Source organism: Neolamprologus multifasciatus, chromosome 2, assembly GCF_963576455.1.
Source record: "Neolamprologus multifasciatus chromosome 2, fNeoMul1.2, whole genome shotgun sequence".
In the NCBI taxonomy this organism is placed as follows: Eukaryota; Metazoa; Chordata; class Actinopteri; order Cichliformes; family Cichlidae; genus Neolamprologus; species Neolamprologus multifasciatus.
The window spans coordinates 24,702,408-24,716,808 of NC_140440.1; the positions used below are offsets into that span (position 1 = coordinate 24,702,408).

Below are 14,401 nucleotides of genomic sequence, written 5' to 3' on the forward strand. Positions count from 1 at the left end.
ATAGCTCCTTCGTGTTTTCTTTTCAGCTTTTAAATGCGTTGGTTAAATGTCTTTTAGAGACAGTGAAGAAGCAGAAAGTAGGAGGCTGGGTTGTGCGGGTTCAGCAGCAAAGCAGACTGGTTAATCCCTGCAACCCCAATACAAGATCTAGCCAAACTCTTGGGGTTCATCCTCTCCTCTCCTCCTGCATGGCCGCCCTCAGGGACCAAGCCAACAGTCCCAGTGTCTCTTAATGGGTGACATCACTGGTTGGCACAGAGAGACGGGGGTGGGGGGAATAATTAGGTTTAGATAGTTGAAGTGACTGTCTATGTGTATGTCTGTGTACATGCATGGTTTGTGCATGTGTGGTGATGTAGAAGAGAATTTGCCAGGCTTTACTCCACATCAAGCACGTACACACTACAACTGATACTCCAATGGAAACCAAAGGAAAGAATGTAGAATTTGTCTGAATGTTGGGTGGTTTTTGCAAACAAAGGCAAAGTAAAAGCTCATGCATGAACAAACAAAACACAGTGATTTAGTCTTCTAAAAATACAACAACAACAACTACTACTACTACTACTACTTCTAATAATAATAATGATAATTAGAGTCAGAGCACTGAGTTTGGTTGAGTTTGGAGTTAACTGTGATGGTGGTGGATGAAGAGCAGGGGGCCCCGCTTTGAAACTCACTATAGACTCCATACATGACCACCCCGGCAAAACTCATCCGTTCATTGCCCTTCATGCTATATACACAGCCTACTTAGGGCGAAGTCTTTGTTTGTCCGACGCGCTTTGTCAACCTCTATTTAGTGGCTTCTTTACGACAGACTCAGCCCTTTGAATATTAACTGTGTGATCACTCTTGCCACACAAGCAGCTGCTCGGGACCCCCTATCACTGCACCCCAACTCCCCTGCACTCTGCTGTGGGGCTTTGACCACAGCTTAGTGTATCCAGACTCTTGCAGGTGAAATGAAACCAGTTAGGGAGAAATTTATTTTCCATTCCTTCAATGACATTTATGAAGCGCTTGACTTGTTTTACACATGAGAAGACTGTAAAGTAGCGATCAAATATAAAAGGCTTACTACATCTCGTAAAAAACAGAAAGAGGGATAAGAAGAAAAGAAGGGGAAGAAAAGGACTGATTTGTCTATGTCGCTGTATGTCACCGCGCCATTGTGAACTGTTAGTGGAGTGCGACTGTATTTCTGACTAGCGTAATGACCATAGCAGCTGGGGCAGGAAGGCAACGGAGGGTGGGAGAGTCTGTCCGAGTGTTTTTTCAGGCCAATAATCCCCTTTATTGAGTCTCAGGAAATCCTAATTGGAGTCGGAAGTGGCTCTAGTGGCCAGATGTGCAAAGACTAACAAAGTTGACCCTCCCACCCCCATATACACCTCAAGGACATCTGACCACAAGCACCTTAGTCTCCCCTTCCATTCCACCCTGCTGAGTTTAATTTAAATACACACACAGGCACATCCACAAGCCTCTTTCTACCTAATGCTAAAAATGCCGCAAAAGTACTTAGCCAGTGTGCACAATCTAACAAAGGGAATTACGGGGTTCAGTCACACCTCTTGTCTGTTAGTCAGTTCATAGCAGTTTCTGCAAAATCAGTCTACAGAGTAAAACACAGATGTGTTTGCTTTGGCAAAAAGAGGAAAACTAAAAAAAAAGAAAGAAAGTGAAAGCTTCCACAGATCTCTCGTTATTGCATGCTTTTCTTTCCCCACAAGCTTGACTCACACAGCCTCTTTTCTTTCTGTCTCCATGATGTTTGTATCATTGTCTAACGGCCTGTCTGTGAACCTTTAAAGTTACACTGTGCAGCAGTGTGTGTGTGTGTGTGTGTGTGTGTGTGTGTAAGCCGCTCTTTGTGTCTTCTGTTATTATCTATAAGTGGGGATGAATACAGTCTAAGGTCTCATGTATGAAGCGGCAATGTACTGTAAGAGGTCATGCCTGCACACATGTGTTTATGTGAAAAATAATTAAGGAAAAAGGGAGGTAGACAGTCACAATGTATGTGTGCTGTCTGTCTTTTCCTGTCTCTCCTTATCAAGCGGCCTGACCAAAGCCAGGGACTGCGGTTACTGCACGTGATCTGAGTGCAGCTGGAAAACCAAGAAGGATCTAAGGAAGCTGGGTTTGATTAGAAGTACCTCCCCAAACCAAATGGGCTCTGACCCAGGTGTGTGTATCCACGTGCAGTTTTCTCATGCACACATAGGCACGCCATGTCTGTGCACGTGTTTAGTACTCCCGCAGAGCCATAGTCACACTGACCTATTTACTTCGCCATGGAAATTGCCAGGACCCCAGGAGGGAGACCAGACTCACCAGAGGCAGAATAACACTAAGACCCCATACGGCGATATCAATAGTTTCACATGGAACAGTTTTACTGCCACTTTTGCACACTTAATAACTAGGGCATCTGGTGCGCGTGTGCGTGCATATTGATTTCTTGACATCCGGATTAATTTCTGAAGTGTGAAAAACTGCAACAGAGGTCTATAGATAGAAAGAAATTACCATTCCTAAAGTACTGTAAAGCATTTTTTGTGCTTTTATCTGTGTGTGTGCACCTCTCATTATTTAGGTTTAGTGTCAACACTTCATCTATAATGCATACGTGTATACAGTAGGGGAGTGGGCAGCTAAAAGCCTTCACCTTTACATAACCCCCTGAGACTTCAAAGAGAGATTAAGAGGGAGAGATGGCGAAGGACTAACACTTGCTGCATGGCTGCAACGACCCCACTAAACTAAAGGCTGAGCGACGGGGTAGTTGGCACTGGCTTCTCATGTGTTGGGCCTCATTTTTTCCACTCAGGGTAAAGCATCAGAAAGACCTCAGAGAAGTATTGATGAAGAAAAACACTTCTGTTACACGCTCTTCTATGTTGCAAAGGGCTGGTTAACTTGAATGCACTGATTACTTACACAGGCTCACACACAAATCTTGCACATGAACATACGCATTGACTCACTGAAGAATAGACCAAGAGAAGCACAGGCTTCGAAGCTCACTGTTATGCAAAGAGGACCGGCTGGAAGTGGGCCTGTACACATCACACGCTGTTTTGTCTCCTTGCAATGGTGGAGAATGCAAGGGAAGCCAAGTTAACTCCTTACTATTCATTAATTGCTGTCACACTGGCTGTGAATCCTGTCAGAATATGTCAACAATATGCTGGATTGTTCAGACTCTTTATGGACTGTCTCTCAACAGTGGCATTTCCTTGTATTCTGGGAAATACACTGTACTCTGACAAGTGAGTTATTGAATAGAAAGTGAAGTTCCTGAGAGAGGTTTATTCTGGCACGGTACACTACAACATGCTCTGCTACGCAGGCACAACAATGGACAGATCTTTGGGGTCGTAACCTCCTAATTACCACAGCCCCAGAAGTGATGAAGAGTGCCTGTCAGCGTGGCCTCTGAGAGGGGCTATCTGAGCCGGACTCAGGATAACCAGGTGACATGGCCCAGGGTGCTCCGGCACCTCAGATGAAAGGTCGGTGTTATGAGTCCACATCCAAACACCTGGGCCATTTCAGCACACCACAGGGACATCTAGCCTCTTCGCTTTCACCTATAACCTCCGTCTGTACTTTGGGGAAGGGATACACACATAATTCCCAGGTCTGATGGACCTTTGGTCCCACTCTCAGGCTCTGAACACCCCCCCCCCCCCCCCAAAAAAAAAAAAAAAACCCACAAGCTTTCCCAAAGCACGATCAAGCCTTTCTGCACAATTCCCACATCAGAGGTCTTGCCCACATTAATGATTTTTCTGAAATAGACACTTATCAAGTTTGCGGCAGGGCTCCTGACATAATACATGGTGCCGTGTGCAATCTTATGCGGACTTTGTAGACAAAGCCACTGAGGTATTAAGTCCAATAAAAGAAAGATTAAAGTGATATGCGAGGTTAAGGCTTTGAGTTATTGATTTTGTTTAAGATATTAACACCCTTATTGAATCCTTTCCAAAACTGTAAGCATTTCATAAATTTATCGCCATTGCAGGATCTGTAAAATCTGAAAGTGGATTAAAGATGATCTAATAAAAATCTCAAAAACCCCTAAATCCGCCCATGGGAAAACTGGGAGGATACAATAAAGGCATATCAGTGTGGGGGGCGTGCGCCTGCGCGTTCGCGTCGTGCAGTGTAGAAGTTTCCCTGCAAGTTTGGAAAGACAAGAGGAGTGCAGCGAGTGGAGTGGCACAAGTTACCGGGACAAAAACGACATAGGAAAAAATATATATATGTTAAAAAAAATAATTAAGACCTCGAAGTGTCGATGTTTCTCGCTGTGGCTCTTGTTGGAGTTTTTTTTTAAACAACTTCACTGGAAACTGTGGCCGGAAACTGCAGGTAAGTAAACCTGATTAGGACCAGAATCAGACGCGTTAAATAATTGGAACACTGTCGAGCAACATGAGGTGAATGTTTATCCGATTTTTCTTAAGTTAGATCTACGCAAAAATAACAGAGAAACTACCAGGTTATAAAAAAAAATGATGCACTTAATGTCAACAGTATAAATCTTTTGAAACTTAAAAAATGTTTTAATTTTTTAAGAGCGTTCTTATGAAAAAGTAACGGATGCTATTGCGTTGATGTAGAAAAACAAAGCTCACTTTCCATGTAACATTTCATCCTTCCACGAGTTCTTGGGCAACACGATTTATCAGATAATATTTTCGCTTAGTCAAGATGAATATCTCATTAAATGATGGAGACTGAGATTACCGGTTTGTGCAGCGCGCCCGCGCGGCATGCAGTGGAACAGACTGGAAATCAAGCGCGTCCGTAAAAAAGTTTGCCAAACCTTATGATTCATTTGGAGAACGCGAGAAATGACGAGAGGATGTGTGTGTGTGTTTCCCCCCCCATCCAAAGCCGTGTAAAGATTAAAGCGTTTCCCTTGAACCCAGACTTTTGAAACTTCTGAGTCATTCTCAGTTGCATTACTAATCCTGCTTAAAAACCTGCTGGTGCAAGCGTGTTCAACCCACTTTCAGATGGTGCCCTCCCCAAAGTGAAGAAGGAATACATAAGAAGCTCGCAAAGCATTTATTTCTGGGCTTTGTGGTTAACTGTGCGTCTTACCTCACCGGTCTCCATATTTTCTAATTAGAAGAGGAAAGGCGGTGTGGAGGTGTGTGTGCGCGCGCGCATTCAGTGAGGTGAAACTGAGCAGGATGGGACAAGCTGTTCAAACAGGTTGCAGAGGGGGAAGAGCTCATCCTGCCCAGCTAATGCTTTCCCAAAAAAAATGCCTTGAACTTTCATTGAAAGTTGAACTTGGGCTTAGATTTTTAGCTCGTACCAGTTGTAAGGCTGAAGTCATGGGAGCTCACTGGCCTAGTTGGAAGCTGACTGACTGGTTTTCAGTTGCAAAACTCTACACCGACTGTTTCTGCTTTCAATAATGTCTGAGATAAGATTTTTTTGTTGTTGTTGTTGCCACTTTGTTTCCTAGACTGGGGTTATTGCTTGACCTTTGGACAAGAGATCACTGGAAGAAAGGCAGACTGACCCTCCCTCAAACAGCCCAGCTGCCTCTATGCACATCAACCTGAGTGTGGCCATCAAGGAATCTCGTGCCTTTCATGGAACACAGCCTGCCCTTCCTGCCGCTGCGGAAGTGATGACCATGGAGCCGCGCGCGGCGCTGGTCGCTCCTCCACCGCCTCCTCTAGCACCTCCACCACCGCCGCCGCCTCCTCCCCCGCCTCCCCCCACGGCTTCCACCTCTTCCTCCTCCTCACCTTTAAGCCGGGCGGATAGCGCTCGTCGGAGCCGGCTGAGGAAGCTGAACTGGGAGCGCATCCCCAAAGAGAAGGTGGAGGGGAGAAAGAGCGTGTGGAGTGGGGCGGCCCCAGATGAAGATGAGTTCCCCATAGACCTCCATTCCCTGGATGAGCTGTTTGGTCAGAAGGACAGTAAGCCGCGGGACCGAACCAGCACCCTGAGACGGCGCTCTTCACTGCTGCACTGCAGATCCCCTCAGGATAGCTCAGAGGAGGTAAGATCATGTAGATGGCGAGACTGTTTTAAAAAATATTGGGCTCTTTTTTTTTTCTTGCTCTCACAATGTGTCCTTTGCTTTTTGTCCTCTTCCTTTTTCTTTTCTTTTTCTAAACAGATCTCCTTATTGGACTCCAAACGCAGTATGAACATTGGAATATTTCTACGTCAATTCAAGATGTAAGCCTAAGAAATTCTTACTGTTGAAATGTTTCAGTTGGTTCACAGAAAGAACAAAGAGGTCATGGGAAAAAAAACTCATTAAAGAAGCACATATCATAAATAAAACAAAACGGGTCAGAAGGAAAGAAGATAAGGAGCATAGAAATCAGCTACAGAGCAAACATTCATAAAGGCCTGTTTTAAGAAGAGGTTCAAGGGACTCTAATGATGTAGCCAGTCTAATCTCAATAGGCAGACCGTTTTACATAAGGGATTAATTTGGCCTTTTTCAAAGTAATAATTTTAAAAGCAAAGTAGAAGTTATCAGGCAGTCAGAGTGGTTTAACAAGTACAGCAGTAATCTGTTCATATCTCCTAATTGCCACTTATCAGTTTAAGCAGATGTGACGAGAGCTCTGCCTGATGCAGGAATCAACCTGTTTACAGCAGCTAAGGGCAAAAAGGATCTAAGTTAGGAGATTTTCTTGTGCATCATAAAAGATATAAGGGCCTAAGAACTGCCTAATATTCTTGTCAATGAACCAACCGATTTTACATTACAGAGGCACCTAAGATTGTTGGCTGTCCCACCTTATATAAATTGTGGGGGTACTTTCATTTATTTCCTGTTTCATATCACTTTATATACTTGATATTCTTTGTGGTTTGGGCTGTCGCCTGTAGAAGTCCCTGTCCATTTTAGTTCAAAGCATATGGTGATTTTTCCTACAATGTGTTGACATCTCAGAGGTTAAACAGTAGCTGAGAAAGTAAATTGTATTGCATGAATAATGTTTTTAGTCGCAGTGCCAACAGCTAGGCCTTTTCTCTGCATTTCATCAAACTGCCACCAGTACTGGAGGCCGTTTGAAGTGGGATGCATACAGCGGTGCCCAAGGGAGCAGTTTTTGACTTGAGTTAAACTGGAGAGAGTGGCCATATGTCAAAGGTGGACAGGTGTCCGTGTTAAAGTGCGAAGCCTCGTCAGGAGAGAGGATGTCTGGTGTCAGGGAGGAGGTGGTGTACCCTGAACAGCTGGCTTGGATCTTGAAGGAGGGTGGTAAACAAGCAGCTGGCTTTAGCCTGTCGGCACCTGCTGGTGCCCTTAAAGAGTATCTAATCTTAAAGCTACCCCCCCCCCCTCCCCTGCAGAGAGAGACCCCACTGGTGGCTTGTCATATTCATCTAAAAGCCTGATTAGCATGTTTGCTTGGCTCAAACAAAGCTGCACTTCTTGCAGTGAATGAGAGGTTTCATAGTCATGTATATACATTTGCATACAGTTTAACATCTGAAATGGAATGAAACTAACGAACGATATCTACTTAGCAGAACTACATGTACTTTGAACTGCAGGAGTACGACGTGCCAAGTTTAGGGGTTGTCATGCCTCCAAGAGACTCAATTGAAAACCTTTTCTTTTCTAAACTAGATCTGTTGAGACATGTAGGGGAAGCTATTATGTGAAAAGAGCTTCTTCTGTACACAAACATCTGTCTAGTTGGAAGTTTATTTGCCCTCTGTCTGAAGACAGAGCTACTGCTCAAATGTGGGTGGAGTGTAGACAAAATCAAGTCTTTGTATTATCAGTGTCTTAGTAGCCCCCCTTCAATATTATTTCCTTCTTTTATTTAGGTTGTTTGGTTTTTCAATGGGTTTTGTTGGAGCAATTAACAAAAGCTCTTTCTGTTTAGAAATAGATGTCCCTTTTTCTTTCTTTTTTCCCCCTCATGCACTGCTTTTACATGTTTTCATAGGTTGATCTTTATCCGTTGGTGTTAGACAATAAGATTCGGATGTGACTGCTGAGCCATGAATGAGATGAGTTTGATTGAGGATAAAGGCTGCAAACTGTAGTTTTAGTGCCTGTGATGTGCTGTAGTGTGAATTGGGGAGAGGCTAATGGGGAAACTGCTGAAATGGAAGACAGATGTGTCACTTGCAGAAAGGAATACAGAGGTCTCAGTTTCTGCTCTTTCACCCCGTTGTCCTTCAGCCGTCGTCTGTGCATGTCTGCATTTTATTTGCCCAGTGGATATGCCGCTTTGCATCGCCAGTGTGGCGTCAACTGACCCTCCCTCCGTGACACTCGGACTGATAAGAACAGGATAAGCCTCTTTTATTGTGCGATCATTGCAAAACCGGAGCTGATTGTGCTCATTTCTTTTGGGTAGCTGTACCTTGACTTGAAAAGAGCATTGCTTGGCAAATGACGTCATGCTGAATTGTGTCTGTTGTGTTTCCGCAGGCCGGCTAAGGAGATAGTTGAGGATATCAGGCAGGGCGCCGGAGGCCGTTACGGAGCGGAGAAGCTCACAGAGCTCTGTAAATTGCTGCCTGACAATGAGGAGGTAAAGCGCCTTTTCTGGCATACAAACGCAACAGTGACAAGCTTCTTCCTCTCCTCCCGCCCTCCTCTAACTCATCATCTGGCTCTGCTTAGAATGATAAAGAGTTAGCCATTACACCATGTTGCATGTGATGTGGTCTGTGTTTCTTAGAGAAGTACCGCACTAGGAGATAGTGGAATTGACTGTTAATGGGATGTTGGCAGCTTTACCCAGCCTCTATTCTCTGTCAGGAGTCTCGCCTTAAGAAGTTCAGCGGGGACCGGAGCTGGCTTGGAGAGCCTGATCTTTTCATGCTGCTTTTGGTGGAAGTCCCCAGGTACGCTCTGTATCAACCCCCAGTTTTTGGGGTTTTGGTTTGTTTGTTTGTTTGTTTACCAAAAAAAGTATTCCAACAGAACCTAACTCCTATTTTCAAATTGATTTTCACTGATGATCAACTGCTTATTTAACCAGTGCCTGATGTCCCTGTCATCAATCTCCACTCTCCACTGATCAATCTGTTTCCCCGTTTTTCCCTCCTTCACCAGTTTTCGCCTTCGTCTGGATGCCATGATCCTGCAGCAAGAGTTTGACCCTGCTGTGACCTCTCTGTGTGTGGCAGCCAGATGTCTGAGAGAAGCAGCCCGAGGTAAAGTAACAGCAGGGAGTTGTGTACTCCGCCACTATAAAGATCTGGGAACCTGCTTGTATTTGCAGAAATCCTAGGAGTCAGGATGCAAATGAGATGACTTATTCTGGATGCTAAATACTTTAAGATTTAGGAGTAACCTGCTGCTAGCAACTTTTTAAAATAAAGGTGTAGTGCAATAGTTAATTTAAGTGTCAGAACAAAGTTGCTGACTTATTTCATGCCCTTCATGTCTGCTTCATCCACACTCCTTCAACCGTGAGGCACAGTATTAAATCTGTCTTTTACGCTCCTAGAACTGCTGAGCTGCCCAGAATTACACTCCATCCTTCGTCTGGTCCTCAAAGCGGGGAACTATATGAACGCAGTGAGTGCTTCTTTATTTCCCTTTCGATTCTTTTAATCTGGTTACAGTTACCCAAACGCTAGTGGTCTAGGTTTGTGTTCAGAGGTGCCGTTCAGACTGCGCACCCGGGTTTTGAATCATTGTTTGTTTAAAGCTGTAGTGTGTGTGTGTGTGTGTGTGTGTGTGTGTGTGTGTGTGTGTGTTTTCTCAGGGTGGATATTCAGGAAATGCTGCTGGTTTTCGAATTTCATCGCTGCTGAAACTGGCGGACACCAAAGCCAACAAGCCAGGCATGAATTTGCTGCATTTTGTTGCTATGGTAAGATCTGAAATGTAGATGCCGTGAAATATATTACCTATTTTCAGTTGAAGAAATACAGTTGGTTCAAAAAAAGTAGTTGAAGGCCCTCAAACCAGATTGCTTTGCAGAGCGTCAGATTTTTCTCACCATTGGTAAATAATGTTTTGCTTCCTTTGAAACAATGGCTGATTAATCATGTTTGTCTCCACAGGAAGCTGTGAAAAAAGACCAGAGTTTACTGTCATTTCCCAGCCAACTAGGTCATGTTGGCTCCGCCTCCAGGTCAGTTTTTTTTTTTTCTCCCAAATCTATATCCTACTGTTATTTAGTCTGAAAAATCATTCTTAATGACAATAATTCCTGAAGCACCCTACTGAAACAACAAAACACCCAGCTGTCAGCAAAAGATGCATGATTGACAGTGGGGTATGATGGCCACTACTTAAGCTGCTGGACATTTTGACCATTTTCTTATTTCAATTGGTGACTACAGCTGGGTGCTAAGAGATGACTATCTCTATGAGACTCTCAATCCCTGCACCCTCGCTCCTGCATTCTTGCTAGAATATTTAAAGCGGACATGTTTTGCTCATTTGCAGATTTTAATTCCTGCCGGTTAGAGTAGTTTAACATGACTCTCAGCTTATAATATCCTTACTTATCTTATGCTAGGCTTTGATGGAGCCACTGAGTTCACACGCCGTCATGAAATGAGCCGTTTTAGCTCTCTTCCCCTTCACTTTAAGCTAAGGCTCTTCTGGTTGGCTACCCCTGAAAAACTGAACGTTTGAACAGTGGGTGGCTGGGCAGCTGGGGTGACCATATAGAGGGAAGAGGTGTAGAAGATAGAGGTATAGAAAATGTCTAAGTATTTCCAAGCAGTCTGCAGCCTGAACTCCAAGGTCACAGAAATTACCTGCACAGATTCTGACCTCTGTATATGAAGTTTTGGGCATGTTTATTATGAGCATCCGTCATTGTAAGGGGATATATGACGAGAAGGAGGAAAGCATAATAGGTCTTCTTTATGACAAATTCCTAGACACTTTCATGTGCAATCAGTTTTTTTCCCGTCTTTAATTATTCACCCTTTGTTGAGACATACAGTTTATACACCTGTTTCTATTCAGTTCACAAAACAATTGCATGTATGTAATTGTCCTCTCCTCCTTTTGCAGGTTTTGTGAAGAGTCTGTGCTTGATGACTTGGCCAAGTTAAAAAGCAGAGTTGTGGCCCTCAAGGCAAATATACAGACTGAGGCAGAGATTCAGAAGCAGACACAGCCTTTCCTGGAGGTGTGCAAAATTTGATTTTTAAATGGACTGTCTCCAACTTGAGACAGGTTATCTCAAGTTCAAGATTTGGGGTTTTAATTGAAGGGGTAATGAATATGTTCATGTAAAATGTAACTACAGGTGGCTGAAGAGCGTCTGAAGGAGGCAGAGGACGAGGTGGAGGGTATGAGGATGTCGAGTCAGGCTCTGGTGGAGTTTTTCTGTGAAGATGACAGCACTTTTAAATTGGAGGAGGCTTGCAGGGTCTTTCATTTGTTTTGCCACCGCTTCCAAAGAGCAGTCCAGGTTAGAAGCTGTCGTTAGGAAAATTGCGTCATAGAAACTTTAACTGTATGCTAAAGATGAGTGAGCAACTATCCTTTCTCTCTCATTTTTTTCATAGGAAAATGCAGAACGTGACTTGAAAGAACAGAAACGTCTGGAACGCCAACGTGACATGGCAGAAAAGCGTCGCTCTCTGGCAGTTTGCACTGGGTTAGACCTGAGCCTGAGCCTCGCCAGAGAGCCTCCCAGTCAGGAGAGCCAGGATGAGCTGGAAAAACTCCTAGAGAGGAATCTAAGCTATACTTGGAGCCGTCGTAGTCTTAGAAGCTCTGATTCCCGCAGATACCTCCAACACTCTCACAACGATAGCCATCTCCACAACTCACCAGTGTTCAAGAGCTTCCCTGAGCTGGGCAGCAGCCCGACATCAACCAGTTATCACTCAAACAGCTCCTCTGACCACGAGACCTCTGCTGTTCTCTGCAGCTCTCCAGAGACTGATGGCATGTGTTCCCCCATTGACCAAGGACCCGTCCTGGGCCGAGGGAGCACGGCTCAGCACAGCCAAGAAACAAAATTAAACACTGAAGCAGCAACATTTAGTCATTCTCAGCATAAAAGTGGCTTTGTTGTGAAACAACATGGACCTGAGAGTATTTCTTATCTGAGGCAAAACCAATCCAAGTTAACGGGAACTGAAAAAGAAGTGGATTTTTCACATGAAAACATGGCTTTAGTTAACTGTTCCTATACAGACTCTGCTTCTACTCATAGCAGACCAACCCAGTGTGTTAAAAGCAGAACTTCCACTTACAGGCAGAATTTTGGCCTGCCAGTAATGCCCAGTAATCATCCTATTCACTCAAAATCCAACAGCTCTTGTGTCAATGAGGAATTACAACCACCTGTTCATACAAGTGGAATACAGTCTTGTAGTGACAACAGTACTGGGCTCATTAGGTACTCCAGATCTGAGACCAAACTGCAGTCATCTGTCAGCACTTCAGTGGAGGAGCAGTCGCAGCCACAGACGAGAGACACACCCTCTATTGAACCAAGTGCTGCGACGTGTTTGCCTGATGGAGTTTTAACAAACCGGACAGACACAGATGTGGTGTCCACACCTGCGGAGGAGACTTGGATGCCCTCCAGTCTACCGGAGTTCAGCCAGTCACAACCAGAGGAGGATCCTGAGTTGCCAAGTACCGAGAGGGAGTCGGGGAGGTCATATTCTCGTGTCGGTGAAACGCTGGAGTGCCACACTCTGGTGAAAGGCCTTAGATCCTATGACGCCTTGTCACCCCCTGGCTCCCCACTCCCACGACCAACACCAAGCCTTTGCTCCAAGTGGAGGAAAGAAAGGGAGGTTGACCTTCGAGAAGGGTCGACCCCAGCGTCTCCGACATCAAAGGAAGAGGCTCGAACCATGAAGGTCCCTGTACGCAGTGGGATAGGAGCCAAGAGGGGACTTGTGTCACGTACAGGCCCTTGCAGTAGCACGGGCATTCCCAGGGTACGCTCTAAAACCGATTCTTCATGTGGAAACCCACCCCCTACAAACTCATCAACTCCTACCCGCCTGGCTACTCCTCGTAGTCTGTCAATGCGTTCATCTCCTATTTCTCGAGCGGCAGAGGTGAAGCGAAGTAACAGCACACGGGAGAGAACTGTAAGTGAGGCGCAGGCTCTGGGGAAGCCCACCCTGGCCCGCAGGACTTCAAACAGATCTGTGCCAGAGAAAGGCTCTGGCAGCACCCAGCCAGCTTTCATCAGAGGCACTCCTCTCCGCGTTTCCAAACGCCTCGCCCCAAACTCAGAGTCTCAGGTTCCCTGTCAGCCTAGCACTGCCCACAGCCCATCCTCGGCCACAGCCAAGACCATACGTACGGCTGTCATATCGGCAGCCCGAAATAAAACTGCCAAGACGACAAGCACAAGCCCCACTCCTGCTAGCTCTAAAATCCCAACAGCTTCAAGGATACCTGGGCCCAAAATGCCTCGAGGGTCTGCCACCTCCACCACTCCTGCTGCTCAGCCCCTGTGGAGGTGATGGACATGAATAAGTGCCTCCTCAAACTTCTCCTGCCTTTACAGTTTTGTGATTGTTTGTTTGAGCTCTTTGTCAGCTGTAGTTCATTAAAAATTGATTTGTGTGACATGCATGTGTAGTCTGAGTGCTCGGTTTCTACATGTGCAATAGGACCGTGTGGTGGGAGCATCGGGGATACTTCATCTCTTGTTTCACAGGATAGGGGATTTTCTGCAGTCTACCTCTATTTACACCCATTTGTGTCCTTTGCAGGCAATAGGACAAGAAAACTGTCTCCAGTTATAGAACAGGTTGATACTTAAGTCACAGTAATAAAATGCAACACTACTCTGTGCCTTGTATGTACAAGTGTGCTGCCAGAAGTGTAATTTGGCAAACCGTTTCAGTCTCTTGTATGGAACAAAACACTTTTTTTTTTCTTTTCTTTTTTTTAGGAATGCGTCCAAATGTGAATACTGTGACCTCTCTGTTAAGTGATCATGGTGTTCTCAAACTTGGCTGTCTTACAGTCCTAACTGAACTCGGTACAATATTGAACTATTCATCCTGTTGTGGTGAGGCCTCATCATTATGATGCACTTTATAAACTGAAGAGGCTGTTGGGGGATTGTTATTATTATTTTGCTTATTTTATATCAAAAGAGTAAGTTTATTGAATAGCAGTGGTTGTTATTCGCTGTATTATATGGTTTTGTAAACAACAGAAGATAAATAAAGATAGCGATGTGAATATTCTTTATTTTAAATTATAAATATATTATGTGTCTGTTCAGTATGTATTTGCTTTCAAGATCCCTCGTCCGCATCAGCTGCAGCTCTTGCTGTCTTCTTGTCACCCCTCCATTTTTCTCTCCCTCTTGCTACATCTCTTGACACAGTCACCCCCATTCCTGTCAGTGGTTGTAGTCATGGAAATGCTGCAGACGTCCCGGGGAATCTCCTGGCAGAATAGTGGGGT

At 44.8% G+C, this 14,401-nt stretch overlaps 1 protein-coding gene across 1 annotated transcript; it reads left to right on the plus strand.

Moving 5' to 3' along the window:
* The first annotated feature begins 4,142 nt into the window (after positions 1–4,142).
* Positions 4,143–14,122, plus strand: fhdc2 (FH2 domain containing 2). The gene is made up of 12 exons (XM_085176363.1): positions 4,143–4,386; positions 5,498–6,043; positions 6,164–6,225; positions 8,456–8,558; positions 8,789–8,874; positions 9,086–9,186; positions 9,483–9,553; positions 9,744–9,851; positions 10,045–10,115; positions 11,012–11,129; positions 11,250–11,414; positions 11,512–14,122. Exons 2-12 carry the CDS (start codon positions 5,582–5,584, stop codon positions 13,441–13,443), a joined length of 3,279 nt encoding a protein of 1,092 aa, XP_085032489.1. The 5' UTR covers positions 4,143–4,386; positions 5,498–5,581; the 3' UTR covers positions 13,444–14,122.
* The last annotated feature ends 279 nt before the right edge of the window (positions 14,123–14,401 follow it).

Coding starts and splice junctions, on each gene's coding strand:
- fhdc2 (XM_085176363.1), top strand. CDS start 5,582: ATGCACATCAACCTGAGTGTGGCCATCAAGGAATCTCGTGCCTTTCAT. Junction 8,875..9,085: donor CTTTTGGTGGAAGTCCCCAG/GTACGCTCTGTA, acceptor CTCCTTCACCAG/TTTTCGCCTTCGTCTGGATG. Junction 9,554..9,743: donor CGGGGAACTATATGAACGCA/GTGAGTGCTTCT, acceptor GTGTTTTCTCAG/GGTGGATATTCAGGAAATGC.